The sequence below is a fragment of the Podarcis vaucheri genome (genome assembly GCF_965113315.1).
Source record: "Podarcis vaucheri genome assembly, chromosome: 1".
Taxonomy (NCBI): Eukaryota; Metazoa; Chordata; class Lepidosauria; order Squamata; family Lacertidae; genus Podarcis; species Podarcis vaucheri.
This window is the reverse complement of record NC_138759.1, coordinates 138,739,601-138,764,338: the sequence shown is the minus strand read 5'-3', so window position 1 is coordinate 138,764,338 and position 24,738 is coordinate 138,739,601. Positions and strand designations below refer to the sequence as shown.

Below are 24,738 nucleotides of genomic sequence, written 5' to 3'. Positions count from 1 at the left end.
CATTGGCTTACAGGATTCTTTTGCTCTTAATTACACCTTGAATGCCTACTGTGAAAGCCGAAATGCTGGCAATGTTTTCCCCAAATACAATCATGCTGCTTGGTTTTGAACATTGTACCACACACAGTTTGCCATGCATCTGGCCCGACACCTTTCATTTCAGTGCTCAGTAAAATGCAAAGCAAGAAAACAAACTACAAAATCCCAAGTGCTTACTCTAAAGTGTCAGGTAGTCACCACCTATGATCTGTTCAGATATCACAAGGTTGGGTCATACCTCAGTTGTCGAACACAAACATTGCAAAAAGGTCTCAGACTGGAGGGCTAGAAAGACCTTGCTCTCCCCAGGGCTTTGCAGAGTAGGAAAGGCAGCACTGGCAGATGGAACAATGGTCTGACTTGGTGTAAGGAAGCCAGTTTATATGTGCATATATGAAGTTTTGTATGCCTTGTAATTGTGAGATACAGCTGCCTTTATTGCACATATAAGTGGACCAAAAGCAATTCGTGTTGCATGTGAGTTTTATATACCAGAGGCACCCTAGTCAATCTTTTATTTAGTTATTTTGACAATTTGTACACAACTTAATGGCAATTGTCTTTAAGCCATGTAACAATATAAAGTAGTCAGTTAAAGATATAAAATCAGAATTTAGGTAAAATGCCTGCTGAAGTTAAAAAAGAGAAAGGCTTCAGTAATACGCAGATCATGGTCTTCTGAAGTTTACTATACAGCGGAAAGGAGCAGCCAAGCATACTAGGACTCAATTTCTTGACTTTAAGAAAGCCGACTTCATAAAACTTACGGAAGTGCTGGGTGAGATCCCATGGACAGTAATACTAAAAGGAAAGGGAGTTCATGATGGCTGGGAGTTTGTTAAGAGGGAGATAGTAAAAACACAACGTCAGGCAATACCAATGAGACGGAAACATGGAAGGTGCCTAAAGAAGCCAGGGTGGCTATCTAAAGAACTTTTAACTGAATTAAGATTAAAAAAGGATGTGTACAAAAAATGGAAAAGGGGGGAAACCACCAAAGAGGAATTCAAACAAATAGCCAGCACATGTAGACACAAAGTCAGAAAAGCCAAAGCACAGAATGAACTCAGGCTTCCTAGAGAGGTTAAAAGCAACAAAAAAGGCTTTTATGGGTATGTTCGTAGCAAAAGGAAGAACAAAGAAACAGTGGGGTCACTCAGAGGAGAAGATGGTGAAATGCAAACAGGGGAGACAGAAAGGGCTGAACTCCTCAATGCCTTCTTTGCCTCAGTCTTCTCCGATAAAGAAAACAATGCCCGACCTGAAGAATTTGGAGCAAATGATTCAGCAGAGGAAACACAGCCCAGAATAACTAAGGAGATAGTACAAGAATACTTGGCTAGTTTAGATGTATTCAAGTCTCCAGGGCCAGATGAACTGCATCCAAGAGTATTAAAAGAACTGGCAGATGTGATCTCAGAACCACTGGCAGTCATCTTTGAGAATTCCTGGAGAACAGGCGAAGTCCCGGCAGACTGGAGGAGGGCAAATGTTGTCCCTATTTTCAAAAAGGGGAAAAGAGAGGACCCAAATAATTACCGCCCAGTCAGTCTGACATCAATAGCAGGGAAGATTCTGGAGCAGATCATTAAGCAAACAGTCTGTGAGCACCTAGAAAGGAATGCTGTGATCACCAATAGTCAGCATGGATTTCTGAAAAATAAGTCATGTCAGACTAACCTGATCTCGTTTTTTGACAGAATTACAAGCCTGGTAGATGAAGGGAACGCAGTGGATGTAGCCTACCTTGATTTCAGCAAGGCATTTGACAAGGTGCCCCATGATATTCTTGTAAAGAAGCTGGTAAAATGCGGTCTTGACTATGCTACCACTCAGTGGATTTGTAACTGGCTGACTGACCGAACCCAAAGGGTGCTCATCAATGGTTCCTCTTCATCCTGGAGAAGAGTGACTAGTGGGGTGCCACAGGGTTCTGTCTTGGGCCCGGTCTTATTCAACATCTTTATCAATGACTTGGATGATGGACTCAAGGGCATCCCGATCAAATTTGCAGATGACACCAAACTGGGAGGGGTGGCTAACACCCCAGAGGACAGGATCACACTTCAAAACGACCTTGACAGATTAGAGATCTGGGCAAAAACAAACAAGATGAATTTTAACACGGAGAAATGTAAAGTATTGCACTTGGGCAAAAAAAAATGAGAGGCACAAATACAAGATGGGTGACACCTGGCTTGAGAGCAGTACATGTGAAAAGGATCTAGGAGTCTTGGTTGACCACAAACTTGACATGAGCCAACAGTGTGACGCGGCAGCTAAAAAAGCCAATGCAATTCTGGGATGCATCAATAGGAGTATAGCATCTAGATCAAGGGAAGTAATAGTGCCACTGTATTCTGCTCTGGTCAGACCTCACCTGGAGTACTGTGTCCAGTTCTGGGCACCACAGTTCAAGAAGGACACTGACAAACTGGAACGTGTCCAGAGGAGGGCAACCAAAATGGTCAAAGGCCTGGAAACGATGCCTTATGAGGAATGGCTAAGGGAGCTGGGCATGTTTAGCCTGGAGAAGAGGAGGTTAAGGGGTGATATGATAGCCATGTTCAAATATATAAAAGGAGGTCACATAGAGGAGGGAGAAAGGTTGTTTTCTGCTGCTCTGGAGAAGCAGAGACGGAGCAATGGATCCAAACTACAAGAAATAAGATTCCACCTAAACATTAGGAAGAACTTCCTGACAGTAAGAGCTGTTCGACAGTGGAATTTGCTGCCAAGGAGTGTGGTGGAGTCTCCTCCTTTGGAGGTCTTTAAGCAGAGGCTTGACAGCCATATGTCAGGAGTGCTCTGATTGTGTTTCCTGCTTGGCAGGGGGGTTGGACTCGATGGCCCTTGTGGTCTCTTCCAACTCTATGATTCTATGAATACTGGAAGTTCAAAAGCAAGGGGATCTTGTCTGGCCTCAAGCACAAGTTCCATAAAATTCCCAGTACTGAACACACAGTTTCAGGGGATATGAGCAGTGCATCTGAGTCATGGGGGACCCCTTACAGTGACTTCCCCAAAGCCCCCAGTGATTGGGCTGGGATATAATGAGTTAGGCAATCCTTAAGGTATCCTGGACCCTGGAGTTAAGAAATTTTTAATTCATCTGCCCTCTGTCTTGCCCTACTCAGGATGAAGATGTGTGTTTCTTTGTGGCTGATTAGCTGTTTTCCCTGTGTAAAGGTCAGAGGGGGCAGGGTTTCTGTTGAGGCAGGGGATTAGCTGTGGGAGGAGCTTATCAGAGTTTGCAGGGCATCAGTTGAAGAAGGAGCAAAAAGGGTTTTCTTGTGTGTGTGTGTTTCTTTGTGGTTGATTAGCTGTTTTCCCTGTGTAAAGGTCAGAGGGGGCAGGGTTTCTGTTGAGGCAGGGGATTAGCTGTGGGAGGAGCTTATCAGAGTTTGCAGGGCATCAGTTGAAGAAGGAGCAAAAAGGGTTTTCTTGTGTCTGTGTGTTTCTTTGTGGCTGATTAGCTGTTTTCCCTGTGTAAAGGTCAGAGGGGGCAGGGTTTCTGTTGAGGCAGGGGATTAGCTGTGGGAGGAGCTGATCAGAGTTTGCAGGGCAGCGGCGCGTGCCTAGCGGCGCACGCAGTTATACCCATCTTTTAGATTTAGGGGAGCTAGTCTCAAACGTTTGTTGGGGGAGACCTAGGTTTTTTTTTTGTGGGGGAAGTTATTTGTCCTTTCTTCAAGCTTTTTATGATGGAGGACCTCTGTAGCCACCCCCAACGACACGATCTCATGATGGAAGGGGAGGGAACAGCTGCAGTCGCCTGCGATTCCTGCGCAATGTTTGCCATCTTGCCAAAGGTTGCAAGCAGCTTTACCTGCAGCAATTGCATGATGATTGCCCTTTTAAAAGACAAAGTCCAGCAACTGGAGGAACGTTTAGCTACGCTCCAAAGAATTAGAGAGCTGGAGCTCTTCTTGGAAGCAACAGAGCACACCGTCCCCACCAAGGAGGAGACAGGGGACTCCCCTGAGAAGGAGGCTTGTTCACCAACACAGGAGCCAGATATATGGAGAAACGTGACTCAAAGAAGTAGGAGGCCCAGGGTTCACTCTGATTGTTTAGAAATACATAATCACTTTGAGGTCCTCTCCCCTAGCATGGAAGACGAAGAGCAGACTCCATTTGAGGATCTCTCCCTCATTACAGTCGATCAGGTATATGAAGACGAGCAGCAAAGTCAGTCCTCAGGGAATGTGCAGGCGACCTTGGAACGGACAGCTCACGGAAGAACCCCGACCAAACCCAAGAGGAGGCGTGTAGTGGTGATAGGGGATTCCCTACTGAGGGGAACAGAAGCAGTGATCTGTGGGCCTGACAAGATGTCTCGGGAAGTGTGCTGTCTCCCCGGGGCTAAGATCCAAGATGTAACTGAACGACTGCAAGGAATCATAAAACCCACTGACGAATACCCCTTCCTCTTGGTTCATGTGGGAACCAATGACACTGCAAGCAATAGCCTCCAGAAGATCAAAAGAGACTACGAGGCTCTCGGCAGGAAATTGAAGCAACTAAATGCACAAATTGTCATCTCATCTGTCCTCCCAGTTGAACGACGTGGCCCAGGGAGAGAGGGGAAAATAGTGGAAGTGAACAGCTGGCTTCGCAAATGGTGTAAACAGGAACGGTTTGGATTCTTAGATCACGGACTGCAGTTTCTTGAAGATGGACTTCTGGCAAGTGATGGGCTGCACCTCACAACGGTTGGGAGAAATGGTTTTGCCAAAAATCTCAGAAACCTCATCAGGAGGGCTTTAAACTGACTAATGTGGGGGAGGGAGACAGTGCTCCTGAAGGTAGGAGTCTATCAATTAATGAAGATGATCATCCAAATGTCATAGACCAAATGGAGCAAACAGCACGCGGACCTAGTGGTGGGAGGAAAAAATCCTTAAATAAGAGACACGGGGGAATGATTAATGGACTTCAATGTCTGTACACTAATGCGCAAAGCATGGGAAATAAACAAGATGAGCTTGAGCTCTTGGTACAGCAAACTAAATATGACATAATAGGCATCACTGAAACTTGGTGGGATAAGTCCCACGATTGGAATGTAATAACGGGGGGATACAATCTATTTCAGAGAAACAGACCAGACAAGAAAGGAGGAGGAGTGGCGTTATATGTCAGGGATGTGTATACCTGTGAAGAGATCCAAGATTTAGAACCTCAAAGCCAAAGTGAGAGCATTTGGGTCAAAATTAAGGGAGAGAAGAATAACAGAGACCTCATTGTGGGAGTTTACTATAGATCCCCAAGCCAAACGGAGAACATAGATGATGCCTTCCTGGAACAGATGGCCAAGCATGCAAAAGGAAGGGAGATAGTAGTAATGGGGGACTTCAATTACCCAGATATTTGTTGGACGTCAAACTCAGCCAAGAGCATAAGGTCAAACAGATTCCTGCCTTGCAGACAACTTCATTGTCCAGAAAGTGGGAGAAGCAACAAGAGGAACAGCCATTTTAGATCTGGTCCTAACCAATGTTGATGACCTGGTTAGTGGGGTGGATGTGGAAGGATCATTAGGCGCGAGTGATCATGCTCTTCTGAAGTTTACTATACAGCGGAAAGGAGCAGCCAAGCATACTAGGACTCAATTTCTTGACTTTAAGAAAGCCGACTTCATAAAACTTAGGGAAGTGCTGGGTGAGATCCCATGGACAGCAATACTAAAAGGAAAGGGAGTTCATGATGGCTGGGAGTTTGTTAAGAGGGAGATACTAAAAGCACAACGTCAGGCAATACCAATGAGACGGAAACATGGAAGGTGCCTAAAGAAGCCAGGGTGGCTATCTAAAGAACTTTTAACTGAATTAAGATTAAAAAAGGATGTGTACAAAAAATGGAAAAGGGGGGAAACCACCAAAGAGGAATTCAAACAAATAGCCAGCACGTGTAGACACAAAGTCAGAAGAGCTAAAGCACAGAATGAACTCAGGCTTGCTAGAGAGGTTAAAAGCAACAAAAAAGGCTTTTATGGGTATGTTCGTAGCAAAAGGAAGAACAAAGAAACAGTGGGGTCACTCAGAGGAGAAGATGGTGAAATGCAAACAGGGGAGACAGAAAGGGCTGAACTCCTCAATGCCTTCTTTGCCTCAGTCTTCTCCGATAAAGAAAACAATGCCCGACCTGAAGAATTTGGAGCAAATGATTCAGCAAAGGAAACACAGCCCAGAATAACTAAGGAGATAGTACAAGAATATTTGGCTAGTTTAGATGTATTCAAGTCTCCAGGGCCAGATGAACTGCATCCAAGAGTATTAAAAGAACTGGCAGATGTGATCTCAGAACCACTGGCAGTCATCTTTGAGAATTCCTGGAGAACAGGCGAAGTCCCGGCAGACTGGAGGAGGGCAAATGTTGTCCCTATTTTCAAAAAGGGGAAAAGAGAGGACCCAAATAATTACCGCCCAGTCAGTCTGACATCAATAGCAGGGAAGATTCTGGAACAGATCATTAAGCAAACAGTCTGTGAGCACCTAGAAAGGAATGCTGTGATCACCAATAGTCAGCATGGATTTCTGAAAAATAAGTCATGTCAGACTAACCTGATCTCGTTTTTTGACAGAATTACAAGCCTGGTAGATGAAGGGAACGCAGTGGATGTAGCCTACCTTGATTTCAGCAAGGCATTTGACAAGGTGCCCCATGATATTCTTGTAAAGAAGCTGGTAAAATGCGGTCTTGACTATGCTACCATTCAGTGGATTTGTAACTGGCTGACTGACCGAACCCAAAGGGTGCTCATCAATGGTTCCTCTTCATCCTGGAGAAGAGTGACTAGTGGGGTGCCACAGGGTTCTGTCTTGGGCCCGGTCTTATTCAACATCTTTATCAACGACTTGGATGATGGACTCAAAGGCATCCTGATCAAATTTGCAGATGACACCAAAGTGGGAGGGGTGGCTAACACCCCAGAGGACAGGATCACACTTCAAAACGACCTTGACAGATTAGAGAACTGGGCAAAAACAAACAAGATGAATTTTAACAGGGAGAAATGTAAAGTATTGCACTTGGGCAAAAAAAATGAGAGGCACAAATACAAGATGGGTGACACCTGGCTTGAGAGCAGTGCATGTGAAAAGGATTTCTACAAGAAAGAAGATTCCACCTAAACATTAGGAAGAACTTCCTGACAGTAAGAGCTGTTCGACAGTGGAATTTGCTGCCAAGGAGTGTGGTGGAGTCTCCTACTTTGGAGGTCTTTAAGCAGAGGCTTGACAACCATATGTCAGGAGTGCTCTGATGGTGTTTCCTGCTTGGCAGGGGGTTGGACTCGATGGCCCTTGTGGTCTCTTCCAACTCTATGATTCTATGAAGTCATTGCCCCACCAGTTAATGTGACTGGCCTCATTCCCCAACCCCAGTGTGATCCATGCTAACTTTGTAAAACTGGTTGTCTGAATACCAAACAGCAAATGGTCTATCCCTGGAAGAGCTGTGGGAATGGGAAAAATGAATGCTGGTTTTCTTGTGGCAAACAGCCTCAGCATTTGACATCAGCAGGATGTGGCCTAGATGCCTGGAAGGAAGCAGGCTACCATCTCCTAACATCAGGCAGGAGTGGGTGAATTGGCCAGGTCTGTGAAATAACAAATGCCTCCTTGTGGCAGAAAGTGGCTTCAAGCGCATCAAAGGATGTGACTTTGAGGCCACTCTGTGGATGACTTTTGTTTAGTTTTGGTTGTTTAACATCTGCACAAAATTGCTAGATATGTTAATCTGGTTTATGTAGTAAGGTGCTGTCATCATAGTGATGACACCCAACCCTATTTCTCTGAGGAAATGCTGAACTAGTGGCAGAATTTCCTTTGAAACAGAAGTAAAAAATATAACCTAAAACCCAACACACAGTTATGTATAGTTTCTTCTGATGCTCAAGATTGTATTCTAAAATTAAACAATTATTATAAATTATTTTAATTGCTGATTACGGATAGGTAGCCGTGTTGGTCTGCCATAGTCAAAATAAAAAAATTCCTTCCAGTAGCACCTTAAAGACCAACTAAGTTAGTTCTTGGTATCTGAAGAAGTGTGCATGCACACGAAAGCTCATACCAAGAACTAACTTAGTTGGTCTTTAAGGTGCTACTGGAAGGAATTTTTTTTATTTTAATTGCTGAATTATAGCTTTTTCATGGTTACTGCCCCACCTCCTATTTTAGACGTTCTCCAATACTTGGGAATTCAAAGGGAAGTGAGTGCTCAAAACTCCCTGGAGGTTAGGAGAAGATGGCCTGAGAACTGAAGCTCCAGCTGCTTGAAAATGCCAGGCTGCACTGCCATACAGTCCATGCAAGTCAGTACTAATTTTCTCATCATGATTTTCAGAGAATGTGTTGTAATGTAGCCTTTTCCCAGTGCAATAAAGCGCCGTCATCCAGAAACAACTGTGAAAAGTACAATAGAAAATCTTGGGGCAGCTAGCTGGGTGGGTAGCAACAGTGAGCAGGCTGCAACCCATCTGCCAACTCACAGAACCACTGCCAACTAACTTTGGCACAGAGTCCTGCTCTCTCCTGTTCTCCTTGGCATGCGCTTCCTAACCTGGTTTTAGAGTTGATGGTGCCATTCTGTGCCAACTGCCCTATGCTAGGGAATTTTCAACTGGCAGGAACTGAGCAACATCTGGCTCCTTAGTGTTACAAGTGAGTAAGACAATTAGGAAATTATTCATGCCCATAGTCTGCACCAGATCTATATGCTGGTATACACTAGTGTGCAATTACAATGCGATTACAAGCTCTAAACAGACAATTATATGTTTGGCTGAGTCTGACAATAGGGGATCTTTAGGGGACTTTATGCGATCCCAGTCTTAAATCAAGAAAACAAAAGTGATCAAATCCAACCAGCAGCCTGGGATGCCTGAAATCTTTCTGACACCTGAAGGAGCTTTGCAGCATATCTGCTCAGAAGTAAGCACTGATGTGTCCACAAGGTATATCCCCAATGGAGAAGACTGCAAGCCTAAGCAATTATGTTCTTCTGCAGCAGAGGAAAAGTCTTTGGATGTCACACAGAAAATATATCTGTTGAGTCCTATTCCGCACTCACTCCACCTGCCCTGTTTTCTATGCCTCCCGTGCAGGATCTCTCTCTGTGTGCCAGGAAGGAAGTATATGGTGGCACAATGAGTTCACTCAAGGGCTGCAGTGCATTTGATTGGAATTTCTTTTGAAAATACAAATATGTGTTGCTTCTTGATGATTTGCAATAACCAGGGCTGCTGTATGATCTTAACACATAATTCAAATATGGTACCAGACTCACCATATATAGTCTTTAGGCAAATTTCTATTTTGGTAACACTAGTCCTTCAAAACCACACACAATTATTAATTAAATAAACAAACCAAAGATATTGAGACATTTTCAGAAACAGACACTGAGCATTTGTATTACTTTTCTACCTGAAAGACAAACCAGAAAGAACTAGGTACAATTCTTTATGAGGTGATGTTGATTTAAATTAAAAAAATGTAACAATTAGTTTTTAGGTTAGAAAAGAATGCTTGAACCAGGAGGTCATGTTAACCAGTTTGAATTGGTTACTAGTGAAGAGTTTATATTCTTTTCATAGGAAAAGAAATGTTGTGATTGCTCTGAAAGAATCAAGTGTATTTTAAAATCAAACAGATAATTATCATAGATTTATTAAATTAGGAAATATTCATGTAACTCAGATGAACTTTGCATATTTTGTAAAAGCTGGTATCAACCAGCTATGTCTATGTTTGGTACTGGGGGTGGGGGAGAGCAGGGAATAAGAGGGGACAACAGTTATTCATGTTATCAATGTCCAATTTCAAATTCAATAAATATAGATTTCTTTTTAAAAGTGAAATACTCACAAACTTATATTTCATTTTTGCTCTTGTGACTGTCCCCTCTGCCCAAGAATCCTGGGTACCGAAGTTTGACAAGAAGGTTTAGAGTTCCCCATGGACCACCACAGTGGTACCTCGGGTTACAAACAGTCCTGCTTACAAACGCTTCGGGTTACAAACTCCACAAACCTGGAAGTAGGTGTTCCGGGTTGTGAACTTTGCCCTGGGATATGAACGCAATCTGCTTCCGGGGCCGCAGGAGGCCTATGTAGGGAATGCATGCCTTGGGTTAAGAATGGACTTCCAGAATGATTAAGTTTGTAACCTGAGGTACCACTGTACTCTCCCTCACAAAATGATTGGGTTTTCTGCGTAATCAATTTAAGACTTTGGTGAAGATATGGTGCATCTATATCTTCCTGTATTCAGTTACATGTGCTTTAGTCACCTTAAGCACTCTGAGGAACTTGTGAGGAGCTGCAGACAAGAATCAGTCTGCACACTGGCCAATCCATTTTCCAGAGCAAACTGGTTAGCACGATTCTCCCCTACTGTATAAAATATAGAAAAGGGCAAGAAGAAGAACAAAAAAGCAGGGATGACGGATGTTACCTAGCGTGTTGTAGTAAAGTGGACTGGCGTGTCCACGGATAGTAAATGCAGTCATGACTAGAGGGGCCTCTACACCTGCAGGCAATTACAGAACAGAAAATATCATTCACCATTCACAGGGGCCATGCACACACAAGCGCCTTTGCCCACACATGGAACATGGGAGGTGTGGCAAGAGGAGCAAGTGCTCAGCAAGTACCTATCCATGAAACCAATGCAGTCCTCCAGGCGTGGGCCTATGCACCTGCAGCAAATCCCGATGGAAGGAAGGAGAAAGAGAGAAAAACATGCATTAGCCATTGCGTAGGCAGCAAAAGAAAGACTCTGCATTCTGCCTTGGTCCAGGCAGTTGGTTATCATTCTCAGAATTAACCAAGTTGTCATGAAATCATTGCTGGGAACATTTTTTCAGTGCAAGATAACAAGCACCAGAGAACAAAATGAGCCTGGCCAGGCTGTGGTTCTTGAGCTACTTACCTTCTAACAGTTCATTGTGGCATTGTGGAAATGACCAAAGACATGGTTTACCTGCTAAGGTGAGAGACCTACCGAATGCTATTTTCTCAGAGCAGCTGCTTAATCCGGCAGATTGATAGACAGGCATTAGTGACTGCAGCAGGGGGTTAAAAGACAAGAGACACACAACTAAATCCATTTTAAAATCTTGTCTTAAATAGCAATCTGAGTGGGAATGTGCAATGAACCTAGCTGTTGGCAGATTCCTTGTTCTTTCCACTTCATTTATTACTTTGTTTTCATTTGACAAAACTCCTATTTTTATTTTTTCCATAAAAACTGCCAACTGTCTGCAGTTGTCTTAATAGATGAACTTAACTGTATCCTACAGAAACTAGGTTCAGGTAAATTATAGCAGCCATGGAAAAGAAAGCTTCCTCTGGGGTGTGAGGTCTGGTTTTAAACACCACTCCGGGTATTAAAAGAAAGAAAGAGGATTCGGATGGGCGCCTGGCAGTTCAGTTGTTTTGGGCTTCAAGTGTTTGCATTTCATCCAGCCACTGACCTTCTGGCAATATTTCTTCTTCACATGCCCTCTCTGCAGTTCCCATAAAACTGTGCTGATAACAAAAGAGGATGCAAACTTCTACAGTTTCTCTTCTGTAGCACATCAAAAGAAGCAGAGCATGGAGGCATTCTTTAGCTATAAAAAATGCCTTCTATGGATGCCGAAGAGTCCATTAGCCATCTAGGGAGCTGGCTGGCATAAAAGGGGAATCTCTCACCTTGGAGTCTTTCTCGCTTTTCTGCTTCACATATTCTCAAAGCTTAATGAACATGGTTGCATTTTTTTTGGGGGGGGGACCTCACCTGTTGTCTAAGTTGACAAAACCTTTCAATTTAAATGCACAGAGCCTTCTTCTGTTTTGTACGTTAGGTTTTTTTTGGAAAGAAATACACACTTCAGAATAAAGGAAGAATAAAACAAAACAAAACACCCCCCTACTTCTGTTGAGTACCTTCACTGATCTAACCTGATCTATACACGTAAAGGAGAAAGAGAACATTGTGCACTGCGAGGTGATGGAATGTGTTCCTTAGTCATTATTCTCAAAATGCTCACATTCCTTTTATTCTTGAAATGTGCCTACCATACAAAACATCTGAGATGGGTTTCAAAGGGTGCCTATGTATGTTGGTGACAGCTTTCCACACACCGTGCCCATCTCATCCAGCATTTCTGGCTGGCTGAGGAACTTGAGTGCTGTAATGAAAGAAAAGCTCTCCTGCACATCCAGGGCAAATCCACGGGGAAACTGGAAAAACACAGACTTGCAGAACAGAGAGGAGCTGGCACAGTTTTATTGAGGGTGATGGATATACTATACAGGACATTCCTGAATGAAATGCTAGCATCTAGGTTTTTTAAAGTGCTGTTCTGTTGAGTGGCATAAGGAGAAAAGACCACCTCCATCATTTGAAATGTCTACTATTGGCTTCAGTGGGAATCATTAATTTGATCTTTTAAAATAAAAAATCCACCTTAAAATGCAGTATTTCTGTATTTAAATTCTTAGATAAAATTCTCTCAAATATGCATTTCTAATCTCAAAATATGCATTTTAGAATATATTTTATCTAAGTGATACAAGCAGAGATTAGTGAGGACAACAGTGGGCTCACAATTCTATGATTCTGTGTGGCTCAACCCCCCTCTGCCTTCGGATGCCGTGCTGTACTTACATACAACAGTGCATTCTGGGTGAACTGAAATGGAGGTGGGGGCAAGGTCAGTCTGTGCTGAGGCAAATACAAAATGGGATTCCTTGCTGGACAGTCATGGACCCTACTGGAGCAACATGGCTCCAGGATTCGCTTTAGCATGCCATGTGCTGCCACTGAGTTTGCTGGTAAGTGCAGATCAGGTCAGCACTTGTAAATATAAAATGCCTCAAGAAACTCTACTCAGAAATCATTGTTCCTGTTTAACTGAAATGATTCCTATTTTTGTGCTTTTTAAAGCTGTTTTTCTGCTGTTTTTGTACATCATCTTGAGACATATATGCGGAAGGAGAGTAATTATTTGGTAAATAATAATACATGAAGTAGCATTCCAACCCTTCCTATTGTGGGCCAAAAAACCAAACAGGTATCACATTCTGATCACTGCTGATATTATTTCCATTTGCTTTGTACAGGGAGGAAAGAAACATTAAGTGCTGATTTCTATTGTGAAGCCAGGAAGCTGGGGGGGGGGGCATTATGAGTTGGAAAATGAAAAAAAAGGGGGGGAATACTAATTCTGTCTCAGGGCATATATAAATGAGTGCCTGACAGATGAGACATTAAATCTAGATATCTGGAGCATTCATTATGACCACTCAGTTTCCTTTTAATATTGAGTGACAGAAGTACATTTAATATAGGGAGCAATCTTCATAAAAGTATGAAGGAAAGTGTTGCTGAGTGGTACCTTGTTGCATTTTTGTTTTGTTTCGTTTAGCCATAAGATTAATATATTCCCCCCCATTTAGCTGCTTCTTTGTTCATCTGAGTCTAGGGTATTCTGAGTGGTGGCAAGATACCATGTTTTACTTTTAATAATGCAAAGATCAGGAAGTTATCAGAAAGCACATTACACTGAACCAAAGCCAAACCACCTGCTACAGAAGGTAATTTTCCAGGGTTTCAGAGTAGGCAGAGAGAAAGTTGGCAAAATTACTGCTAATGCTGTCGTTTTTCATGGTTTGGCAGTCCTAAGAAAAACCACGTGTGAATTCTTATAGGAAGGGCTAGCAAAACAAAGATTCCTATAGCAAAAGCAGCAGAACTGGGGGGATTTGTTCCATGTGCTCCTTTATGAAGAGGGATACACATTTCATTCTCCATAGCCTCCAGAAGCTCCAGCAAAAGAAATAATTTATGACACAACATATTGAAGAATATTACTTTTGCCTGGAGAAATTTCCTTCACTGTCTGTCTGATTGTAAGGACTGAATTTCAACTTACAAATGGGTTTGGCCAACAATTTTTTTTCTGGTGCTGCTCGTATGCTCAACAGACTGCAGAAATTTAGTAAGTTATTCTCTCCTCCACTCCCCTCATCACAGAAATAAAGGAGGGAGAAAAAATTCACCAGCTAAATTCCTACATGTCAAGCTGTACTTAAGGCTTAGGAGCAGAACCAGTAAAATCTTTAGGAGCCTACCCATATAAATGGATAAAAAATAAACTTTGCATGGCACTATCACTATATGAAGCATTCCCACTCCTTTCCACAATGGAATAATAAATGATATCATGTCCTACATGAAATTACATTATTTCTTCTCTCATAGCAAGTGAAGAGCAGACCAAGTGTTTTCACTTCATTTCACATCTTAGCTAAGCTACCTGGAGCAGTTTGCAATGTCACAGTTCCATCTTGAGTTAAAATGTAGTATTTACATGTTACACAAACATTCTGTTAATGGAAGACACCATTAGAAATGCTCTACACCTTTCTCTCTCACCCCGTATCTGTTCCGTTGCTTCGTTCCAATAGTCTCCCAATTTTCTTATTATATAACCCAGATTTTAAAGGGCCAAATGGAAGATGCCTCTGCAACAGATTCTGGCAGTGTCTCTGCGATCTTACTTTCATTTCCCTAATGGCTCTGTTGTAATTAGATTTGCAAAAACAGCAAAAGGTCTCATTTTGAATGGCAACAGCTGTTGACATCAACATTTTATTGAATAATTTACTGGTTTAATTTTAGCTGCAAAACAATAAAAGCCTCTTGTGAATGATTATTTTACAGGATGAAGATTTTGCTGTTGTTGCCTCTTGCTTCTGGTTGGGCATAGCCAAACTGGCTCACTGCAGAGAAACCATCTTTAACTCAAGTGGCCCATATTAAACGTTCGCAGCTCACATTACTTCAGCTGTTGCAGTGCCAGGTTTCTTTATGATTATGCTAAAGTCTATATTCTGCATGCTGAACATTGGCATTTGAATATGCACTGATTTAGAGTCTTTGCTATATGTAATACATATCGTGTAAAAAATAAGCAAGGCTCTGACTGTAGATCATTTGCCTCCAAAGATGGGTAGAGAAAGCTGGCTGGGATCATAGAACTGCCGGTCCCATTTATCAGTTGTTGTCTATGTTCATAGCCCTCTCCTTTAGAGACCAATTTTCTCTAGGGGCTGGGAGGGAGAGGAGAGGGGAAATGAGCTGATGAGAAAGATAAGAAAAATGGAAGGGATGACTCCATGATTCTGCTATCCCCTCAAGCTTCCTCTGCCTTGGCTCTAGGGAAGTCTTCAGAATTCTTGCCAGTCTGAAGCTGGAGATGTCTTAAGTTACGTTCAGGTGTGTCCTATGAAAGATAGAGCACCCTGAACCAAGTCAAGTTACTAAGCATAATGCTAAGCACTGAATGAGCTATTTATATAGCAGGTAGTGCTCTGCCACAGACCAATGTTGCTTTCTGGGTAACCCAGATATCACTATGGGCAGATGCTGCTAAAAAGGGTGAAAGATTATGCAGTGAAATGAAGTATGGGTCAATCAGCAAGCCCAGTATGCTTGATCTGGGCCACCTTGCTTGTGCGTGTAGGTGTGTCTTCAATGGTTCATTCAGAAAGTAATATTACAGTTCTTCAGCCATAAGCACTATCTAATGAAAAGCATCCCATTGAAGTCTTCTGGAAGCAAGTCCTTTATTTTTAACAATGTCCCATGACATCTGCTCAGCAAGCATTACCAACTGAATTATGGTACTCAGAACCAAAGGAAAAGTTCATAAATAAATATGAATGAGAGTTTCTGTATTTGTATTGGGGTTGCTTCATCCACAAATGTGCACCATTCACAAGGGGCATTCAACAGAAAACAAGAGCCATTTTAATAGGTTTAGAGGAGAAGTGTTAAACACTCGCCATTGGAACATAACAACTGAAGCGGAAATGTAATCACAGATGCCTAAAAGCAAAACCTTAGAAGATTATGTTGTTTTCCAGATATAGATGGGGATATTTTTCATCAAACAAACTATTTTGGTCACACTTTATTAAATTAGTACAGTAGCTGTATAGCTGTGGTATATGAAGGAAAAAAATAGTGAATGGATATTCCAATGAAAGGCATAATCTTTATACATTTTTATAAAATCTCAAAGGTCAGAGACATTCTAACAAAAACTGACTTCTGCATTTATAATGGTGCTATCAATATAAACAGCATTTTACCAAACTCAGGGACCTAAAGAGTTGGGTATGTTTAGCCTGGATAAAAGAGGACTGAGAGGAGATATGATCACCATCTTCAAATATCTCAAGGAAAATGGAGCAAGCTTGTTTCCTCCTGCTTCAAAGGGTAGGACCTGAACCCATGGCTTCAAGTTTTAAGAAAGGAGATTCTGACTAAACATCAGGAACAACCGCTGCTCCAGAGAAGCGGACACGGAGCAATGGATCCAAACTACAAGAAAGAAGATTCCACCTAAACATTAGGAAGAACTTCCTGACAGTAAGAGCTGTTCGACAGTGGAATTTGCTGCCAAGGAGTGTGGTGGAGTCTCCTCTTTTGGAGGTCTTTAAGCAGAGGCTTGACAACCATATGTCAGGAGTGCTCTGATGGTGTTTCCTGCTTGGCAGGGGGTTGGACTCGATGGCCCTTGGGGTCTCTTCCAACTCTAGGATTCTATGATTCTATGAACTTTCTGACAGTAAGAACTGTTTGGCAGTGGAACAGACTCCCAGAAGAGGTGATGGACTCAGCTACATTGGAAATTTTTAAACAGAGGTTGGATGGCCATCTGTCCTGGATGCTTCAGTTGAGATCCCTGCATTGCAGGAGATTGGACTAGATAATCCCTGGGGTCCCTTCCAACTCTACAATTCTATTATTAAAATAAACTATTTTAAAGTATCATTTTGCACACTGGCATCCATGCAGCCTACACACACACACTCACTCACTCTCTCACTCTATGGTACAAGCCAGTCAAAGTCAAGCATGAGCTTCACTTTTCCAGTGAAATCACGGAGTCTCAAAATGCTTAACTTAGAATGTAACTGGCTCTGTGTATATATTGCACAAATACCTACAGACTCACACAGACTCATATTGTTAATAAAATCCAATCTACAAATATAAACAAAATGGCAAATTAAGACAGGCAGGCAAGCATACATTTCTTATTCTGCAGATATTTTAAAAAAATATAACAACACACATTAACAATATTTTAAGCAAACATTGGGAAATATGGGGAAATGGCCATTACTTAAAGTATATAAGCTTACCCCTGAGTACAGTTTGGATGACAAGAGTGACATTCACGGTCTTCATCAGCATATTTGAATATGAAGCTGTTTGTCCCTTGTACACCATCAGGGCACTTTTCGACGCAGTTGGGGCCATCTTTAAAATGGAAGCACTTGGTGCACTGGTCTGCTCCCTACACAGACAAAAGGAACTACAGTGTTCAGATCTCTTCCCCACCTTGGAGCTTCCCAGGAGCTACTGAGGATATACCAAATATAGGGACCAATTTCTTTTGAAGTGCAAGATCTCTTAGTTTCTTCATGGGATCAACTGCATTTTTACTTTTATGGCTCATATTGAAGCCCTTGAAAAGCAGCAGGACTGCCTGCTTCCCATGCACTGCTCCCTTCCCCCAATTCAAGAACTTGTACTGGATTTTATTTTTCTTTCTTTGAAGGAGATGCAAGCTAACACTCACCCAGCCCTGTTTCCCAACATAACAAAGCAAAACAACCCCCCCCCAAAAAAAAAACCCTTTATATAAAACTTAAAACAGATTTGTGGTTATGTTTTGGTGTTTACAACCAGCCATTTGGAACAGTTAACCAAAAAATAAGAGTAAGGTATATGTAGCAGCTATCTGTTATGGTTTAATCCTGCTGCCTCCAGATTGTTCTCACCGGCCCCCGGCAGGTGATCCTCCTGTTGTCCATCTTCTCGCACTGAGGGTCGCACTCCACGCAGACAGAACCATTTGCAAACTCCCTGTATTCCCTGCGGAAAGAGCAGGCAGGTTAAAGATGCTGGAGGGTCCAAACAGTAACTGGGCTGGTTCAGTTTCTGACGCAAACATGACTGCTCTGCCAGCGAGGACCCTCATCTCCCCTGAGATTCCTGCATTGCAGGGGGCTGGACCAGATGACCCCCGGGGTCCCTTCCAACTCTACAATGCTATGAATCAATGATTCTACCAAACCAATCTCTCCTCTGGTTTTCTCCAATTTAAAAGGTAAAGGTACCCCTGCCCGAGCGGGCCAGTCTTGACAGACTCTGGGGTTTGTGCGCCCATCTCACTCAAGAGGCCGGGGGCCAGCGCTGTCCGGAGACACTTCCGGGTCACGTGGCCAGCGTGATTAAGCTGCATCTGGCGAGCCAGAGCCGCACACGGAACGCCGTTTACCTTCCCGCTAGTAAGCGGTCCCTATTTATCTACTTGCACCCGAGGGTGCTTTCGAACTGCTAGGTTGGCAGGTGCTGGGACCGAGCAACGGGAGCGCACCCCACCGCGGGGATTCGAACCGCCGACCTTTCGATCGGCAAGCCCTAGGCGCTGAGGCTTTTACCCACAGCGCCACCCGCGTCCCTTTTCTCCAATTTACTTCCCACAAAAATATTGGTGGCTTGACGGCTGAGAAGACTGAGAATGAAGATGTGCCCCTGCTTTTTGTTCACACTTCCTAAAAGCAAGGATACTGAGAGATTTTGTGTAGTGTGTGAAACTCTGGGCATGGAAAAGTGGAGGCAGCACCTACCTAAATAAAAAGACAAGTTTTGCAGATCCTGAAGAGGCTGCTAAAGGTTGTGATGAATTTGCTCACCACTGGCCTAAAGTCAGCCAGAATGGTTTCCTCCATCTCATGGAACTGTAACTTTGGCAACTTTTTTGTTACAACTTAAACAACTTCACAAGTTTTCTCTAGGGGAGAAAAAGCCTTATCCAAATGCTATATACAATAATTATCTCTGAGCTGCCTCTGAATTCATCCGCGTTAACATGGTGCTGTGGATGGAAATTGTGTAGGACTATTAACCCCTGCCTTTCCATCCTGAGAACAGTTTCAATGACTCTGCCTAACACCAGGCAGACCTGAACTGGCCTAACAGTTGCCCATTCAGTTCCCAAACCCCTCTTTGCATACTAGATAGGTTTGTGATTCAAGGACCCTCCGCCCGCTTGGGGATAAGAAAGAGACATGGACACAGTATATTAGGTTAATGGGCTAAAAAAGGTCACAACTTTACAGCATGTGAAAGGTATCGGCTTAGGCATTGGATAAAACAAAAGAGCGTGACTCCACCCCCTCAGGGAGGGGTGAGTCTAACAAGGGTTAACCACCAGTGGGAGGAGCCTGTTGTTGCAAATACAACTGAAAGCTCTTCCTGATGTCACCGGGGGTCGTGCCATGGCCCTAGCCACTAGCAGGGCATCGGACAGGATCCACGACCGCCAGATTCCTTTACCGGAATACCCATAAAGTGGAGGGGTAGGCGATGGTCACACCCTGCCCCCCAATACACAAACATATTCCAATGACTAACCTCCAATACCTAAAAGTTGTGACGATTTGCTACGAGGTAGGCTGGTGCCAATTTGCCAGTTGGATAAAAATTCCTACCAGGCCCCTTGGACAACCAAGGCAACCACCACAGGTCCATAGCAAGGTCAAGAACCAAGCAATGGACTAAAGGGAGGGTGGGTGGGTGGTCCGACGAAAACCAGCAGCGGAATGAAAGGGAAGTGCTGCCGCGGCCACATGTGAGTGGCAAAACCCCGCCCCCAAGCCTCCAGCTGATTGGTTGGCTACTTCAGGGCGTGGCGCGGCAGCCAGGCCAGCTGGGCAGGGACTGGAACGCCCCCTGCCAATGCGGGAAATGGCTCCTGCTCACAACTCCTCCCCTCTGTAAGGAGGAGAGGCTTTGTTGCAACGCGAGGGAAGACATTGGGACAATGGCTGAAGCAGACTAATATTGTCTCCCTGCTCAGTTTTCCCATCACTGGTGAGTCTCCATTAGACAGATAACTCTAATGCTAGGTCTTGGGTAGAAGTGGCTCCTAGTAAAAAAAACAAAAAACACAAACCACCCACCCACCCATTCTATTAGAATTCTGCTGGTCTGGAGAAGATATTTGCACAACTCAAGGACTATGAGCACCAATTATTGGACCATACCATGATGCAGGGCTGGGGAAACTGTGGCCCCCCCAATGTTGTTAGAGCCCCCCAGCTCCAGCCAGCTTGGTCTATCAGGTAGGGTGGGAGTGCAACTCCAGCAACACCTGAGAAGCCTCAGGTTCCTCTTTGCTGATATAACACAGTTTAGCTTTCACAGTTCACTGCTACCTAGGCACTGTACCACCCCGGCTGCTGGATAGAAGGGGAACTGCAAGCAATTTCAGCAGTGTCTCATATCACAGACCATAATCCTACTGGCCTGGGAGGATCAATCTGGTGCTGCCCAGTATAAAGACTCTTGGGTCTGGATACTTCCTCAGTCAAAGTAATGTCACTGTGGGACAACTGTTAGTTCTCACTAAGTGCACTACTGGCTCTCAGTCACCCCTTCTCCAGCTGATGTCTGACCAGTACCTAGCTGGTTTCCAGCCTGTCCCCTAACCTGTTTTTGGACGGCCCACCTCCAAGGTTCCTCACTCCTGCAATAATTGGAGCCCCATATACTTGTCCATCTTCTTGTTTTCTTAATGTTATGAGATTTTTGTGTGTCAACTGAGAGTTTGTTTAGACCTTAGGTTAGAACCTGTAGGCTGAGAGGGAAGGTGTATTAAAAGGAAAATGAAATGATATTGATTTTTTTAATATATGAGTAACTTTGTATTAATGTAACATTTTTATATGTGACTGTGGTTTTTTTTGGTAATATTTTGTTTAAGTTGTATGTTGCTTCAGTTTTCTGCACACCGCTTAGAGATATTTTTAATATATTAAGCGGCATAAAAATAATCAACCAATCAATTCAAGAGATGAACTGCAGTACTCTGTACGTAACATTAGCAAACCACACATTAAATGTATCTTCGGATCAGGGCCATCTTACCCACAGGCGCTAGGGGTGTGGGGCGCCGGGCTCTCAGGGGCGCCAGGCCAAGAGTCCGGGCCCCGAGAGTTGCGTCCAGGGAGCGCTGCAGGGGGCTCTTCTGCTGTGGGCGGCTCTGTGCCGCGAGTTCGGGTGCGACTGAGCCAGTGAGACCCTGAGGCGTCAGACGGCTCCGCCCTCCTGCGCACCTGGGACTGGGCAACCTGGGGGGGGGGTGCCGGGTGGATCTTTGCACCCCAGCGCCACATATGCTTAAGACAGCCCTGCATCAGATTATCAGTTTTCATCAGTTTTCAGATGAGGGTCTCTCTTCCAACATATTTTCTCAGTCACAACAAACCCAATGCGTCACCTCCCACTCCCACTTCCCTCCTCAGGAAGGCACAAGAGGACTATCATGTATGAGTAATAATAAACACGATGAGATTCCAGACAGCCTGTGAACTGTAATGTTTTGAAGTGCTCATGCAGAGCTCATCTGTTGTTTTTTTGCAGCACAACAGCAAGATCTGGTGAATGAGCCGAGAGACAGGCAAGAAAAAGAGCTATCTGAATGTAAATCTGTTTTCTGTATGTACTTTTTAGAGTCAGTGTGTGTGGGAATTCTGTGCAAAACTGGAGAAACAGAGCCAACCCACCAATTTCCTACTTTCAATGCTTAGCCTAAGGCTGGAACCACACTCTGGTGGCAGACTCAGTTCAGTGAGTTGGAGTCTCTACTAAAAGGCTATAAAGTGTGGGTTAAACGGACTTCCGGGCTGGCGCCTCTGGCAATGGCGGATTTCCTCCGATCGGGAGGAACCCGCTCCGTGGAAAATAGGGTCTGAACCGCCATGGCAAAGCGGAGACCCATCAAAAACCACAGGCGGGAGAAGCCTGTGGACGTGGGATTCGGCTGGCACCTTTGCCAGCCCCCTCCACTCGTGGGGAAACCCTGTTTTGGGGATCCGGAGCGACGTGGGGTGAGTGGCGCGGTGCTTTGAATCGACTGCTTCTTTCATGGAGTGAAGCCGCATTGCTGTTGCCGGAGAGCGCTGACATTTTCCTGTGGACAATTGGATTTCAAACAACTGCCCGTGAGTAGAACGGAAAACTGGACTGTGAAAATTTTTTAATTAGGCACCGAAAGCGGGAAGGTCTAAACAGGAAGTCCGCCTTCCGCTTTTTGTAGATAGATTGAAGCAAAGACACAGCAAGCTAGAGTTCAGAAAGTCGTTTGTAAAGGACTAAATTTTCATCATTTAAAATTACTGAACCCCCCTTGGAAGCAGGAGAAGAGGGGGGGGGACTTTTTTTAGACTGTTTAAACCTGCAGAAGAGAGAGTAAAGAAAGGTAATTTTCCACCGTCTTGAACCTGGGAGCGGGGTGTCAAGACAGATGTTTTTGAGAAGTTCATTGACTATGGACAAACGTTTTTGACAGATAGTTAAAAGAATAGAAACACATTGATTCCATTGTTCCCTTTCGCTTTTAAAAGGAACAAAATATTGACAAAATATCTGAAAAAGGAAAACTTTGTTGCTAAATCTGCCTTTTTTAAAAAAAGAGGAGAAAAAAAGACGGATACAAATAGAAATTGCTTCCCCTAGAGGGAGCTTGTGAAACTGTTTTTAAAGTTGAACTCAGGAGTTTTGCAGCTGAAAAAGATTAAAGATCGTGGGACCAGACTTTGACCTTGAACAAGAATGTGCTCAGAGGCTCTGGTGCTTGCCTTTTGCAAGACAAGTGCTTTATTGGAACAGTTACATGAGAAAATAGATTTGATGACAGCTGCGATAGGAAATTTTGGACAGGCAGTGGGTACCTATATCGAACCCACTCAGGAATTAATCCAGGAATGCACTTTGACAGGTGAGATGAGGGAGGAGGCTGTTGCTGGACCTCGGGTGGCAGAGATGGAGGGAGCTGTGGCCCAGCAGGAACATGAGTCGTTGGACTTGATGAATGAACCTGGAAAGAGTCAGACTTGGAGAGATGGAGTTCTGCTTGGCTTGGAGATGGGGGGCTGGATGGACCCCCCCTATGCAGAGATGTTTTGATTTTTCAAGTCTGGCTTTAGGCCGGGGGGAGCTCGGAGCTGTGGGGGCCCCTAATTTTGGAGGGGCCTTGAAACATGCCTTTAAATATCACATGGATTTCAGTGTTGACTATGGAAAAGGGGCTGACTTCTCGAGAAGGGACAAAAATGTTGTCAAGTTGGAGTCTCCCAGAGTGAAAGGAGCAGAAGACAAAGTAAAGTACAGGTATAAACATGAAGAAGACCTGCGGAAGGGACATGGAAAAGACTTAAGAGCCTCGGATATAAGGTCACCAGGTTGATGGACTAGATGGATGGGACAGAAAGGACTGACAAAACCTGAGACCAGGAGAAGAGACGATGGATGAAGATTGGAAGAAAGTTTTAAAAATTTATTTAGAAAAGTATCGTAAAATTAATGAGTGTTAGAAAAATGTTGGAATGAAATTACCGTATTTTTCGCTCTATAACACGCACCCAACCATAACACGCACATAGTTTTTAGAGGAGGAAAACAAGAAAAAAAATATTCTAAACGAAACAGTGGATGTATGATTTTTGTGGTTCATGCTGTGGCCACAGACATGTGATCTGATGGTGAGTTTGAGGTAGCCCAATGCAAAAATCCTGAGGATCCATGTGGATCCATGCTTTGTAACCACGTTTTAAGTGGGGAGGGAAGGAAAAGCACTCAAAGGCCAAGGAACACGCGTGGGGTGGGTGGAGAAGGATGCTGTTAATAATGCAGAAGAGGGGTATAAGAGGAGAAGCAAGCAGGCTGAAAAACTTTGCTGCTATTTAGCCAGCTGAGTGGGGAGGAGAGAGGGACAGAGAGCCTGCTTGCTTTAAAGGAGCCAACTGGACAGGAGCCACTTACACTCCTCTCCCACTTTGCTCCTTTAAAGCAAGCAGGCTCTCTGTCCCTCTCTCCTCCCCACTCAGTGGCTCTTCTCCCATTTTGCTGTTTCAAAGCGAGCCACGGAAGAGGGAACGAAGGGGAACCATGGATCTTCTGCTCACGACTGCAGCAGATCCCCTCACCACCCGCAGGCATTCGCTCCATAACACGCACAGACATTTCCCCTTACTTTCTAGGAGGAAAAAAGTGAGTGTTATGGTGCAAAAAATACGGTATTTGGCTTTAGCAGAAATGTTAAAAAGAATTATGTAATAATAGGTTATGGTTAAAAGAATTTGGTATAAGTAAGATTTAAGTTTTAAGTTTTAGGGTTTTTTATGGTAAGATAAGGTTAAAATAGATTAAGGTAATTTAATGACAGAATATTGTGAAAGATGGAAAGGATTTGCTGAGATAATTAACAACTAGAATACAAAAAAGGGAGGTGTGAGGAGGTCGATGAAATAAGTTAATGAAAGTTAAGGATTTGGGAATATTGGATTTGTTTTTAAATTTGTTGTATATTTTTGTTTTTTAACTGTGTTGTATTGTGTGTTTTGTTTTTTCTTTTTGATTTTGGTTTCTATTGATTTGTATTGTTTAATTGTTACTTTTATCTACTGTTGTCTTTCTTTTTCTCTTTTCCTTGTTTTTTCCTTCTTCTTTTTTTGTAATTTTAAAATTTTCAATAAATATCTTTAAAAATAAATAAATAGTAAAGTGTGGGTTAATCGACAATTTGCAGCAGAGAAGTGGCAGATGGAATGCGGATGCT

The 24,738-nt window shown here is 43.5% G+C and overlaps 1 protein-coding gene across 4 annotated transcripts in view; it reads right to left on the bottom strand.

Annotated features, from left to right (window-relative positions):
• The window catches only part of ERBB4 (erb-b2 receptor tyrosine kinase 4), an 873,292-nt gene that overhangs the window by 153,279 nt on the left and 695,275 nt on the right, over positions 1-24,738 (bottom strand). For 3 of the 4 annotated variants that reach the window (XM_082228041.1, XM_082228043.1, XM_082228044.1), the window contains exons 14-16: positions 17,894-17,987; positions 17,252-17,406; positions 10,503-10,577 (exon numbers count right to left, since the gene is read on the bottom strand). In XM_082228041.1, the coding sequence (XP_082084167.1) occupies positions 10,503-10,577; positions 17,252-17,406; positions 17,894-17,987 (324 nt within the window). Of the gene's footprint in view, positions 1-10,502; positions 10,578-10,701; positions 10,747-17,251; positions 17,407-17,893; positions 17,988-24,738 lie in introns of all 4 variants that reach the window. The other variant, XM_082228042.1, reaches the window with a different exon arrangement.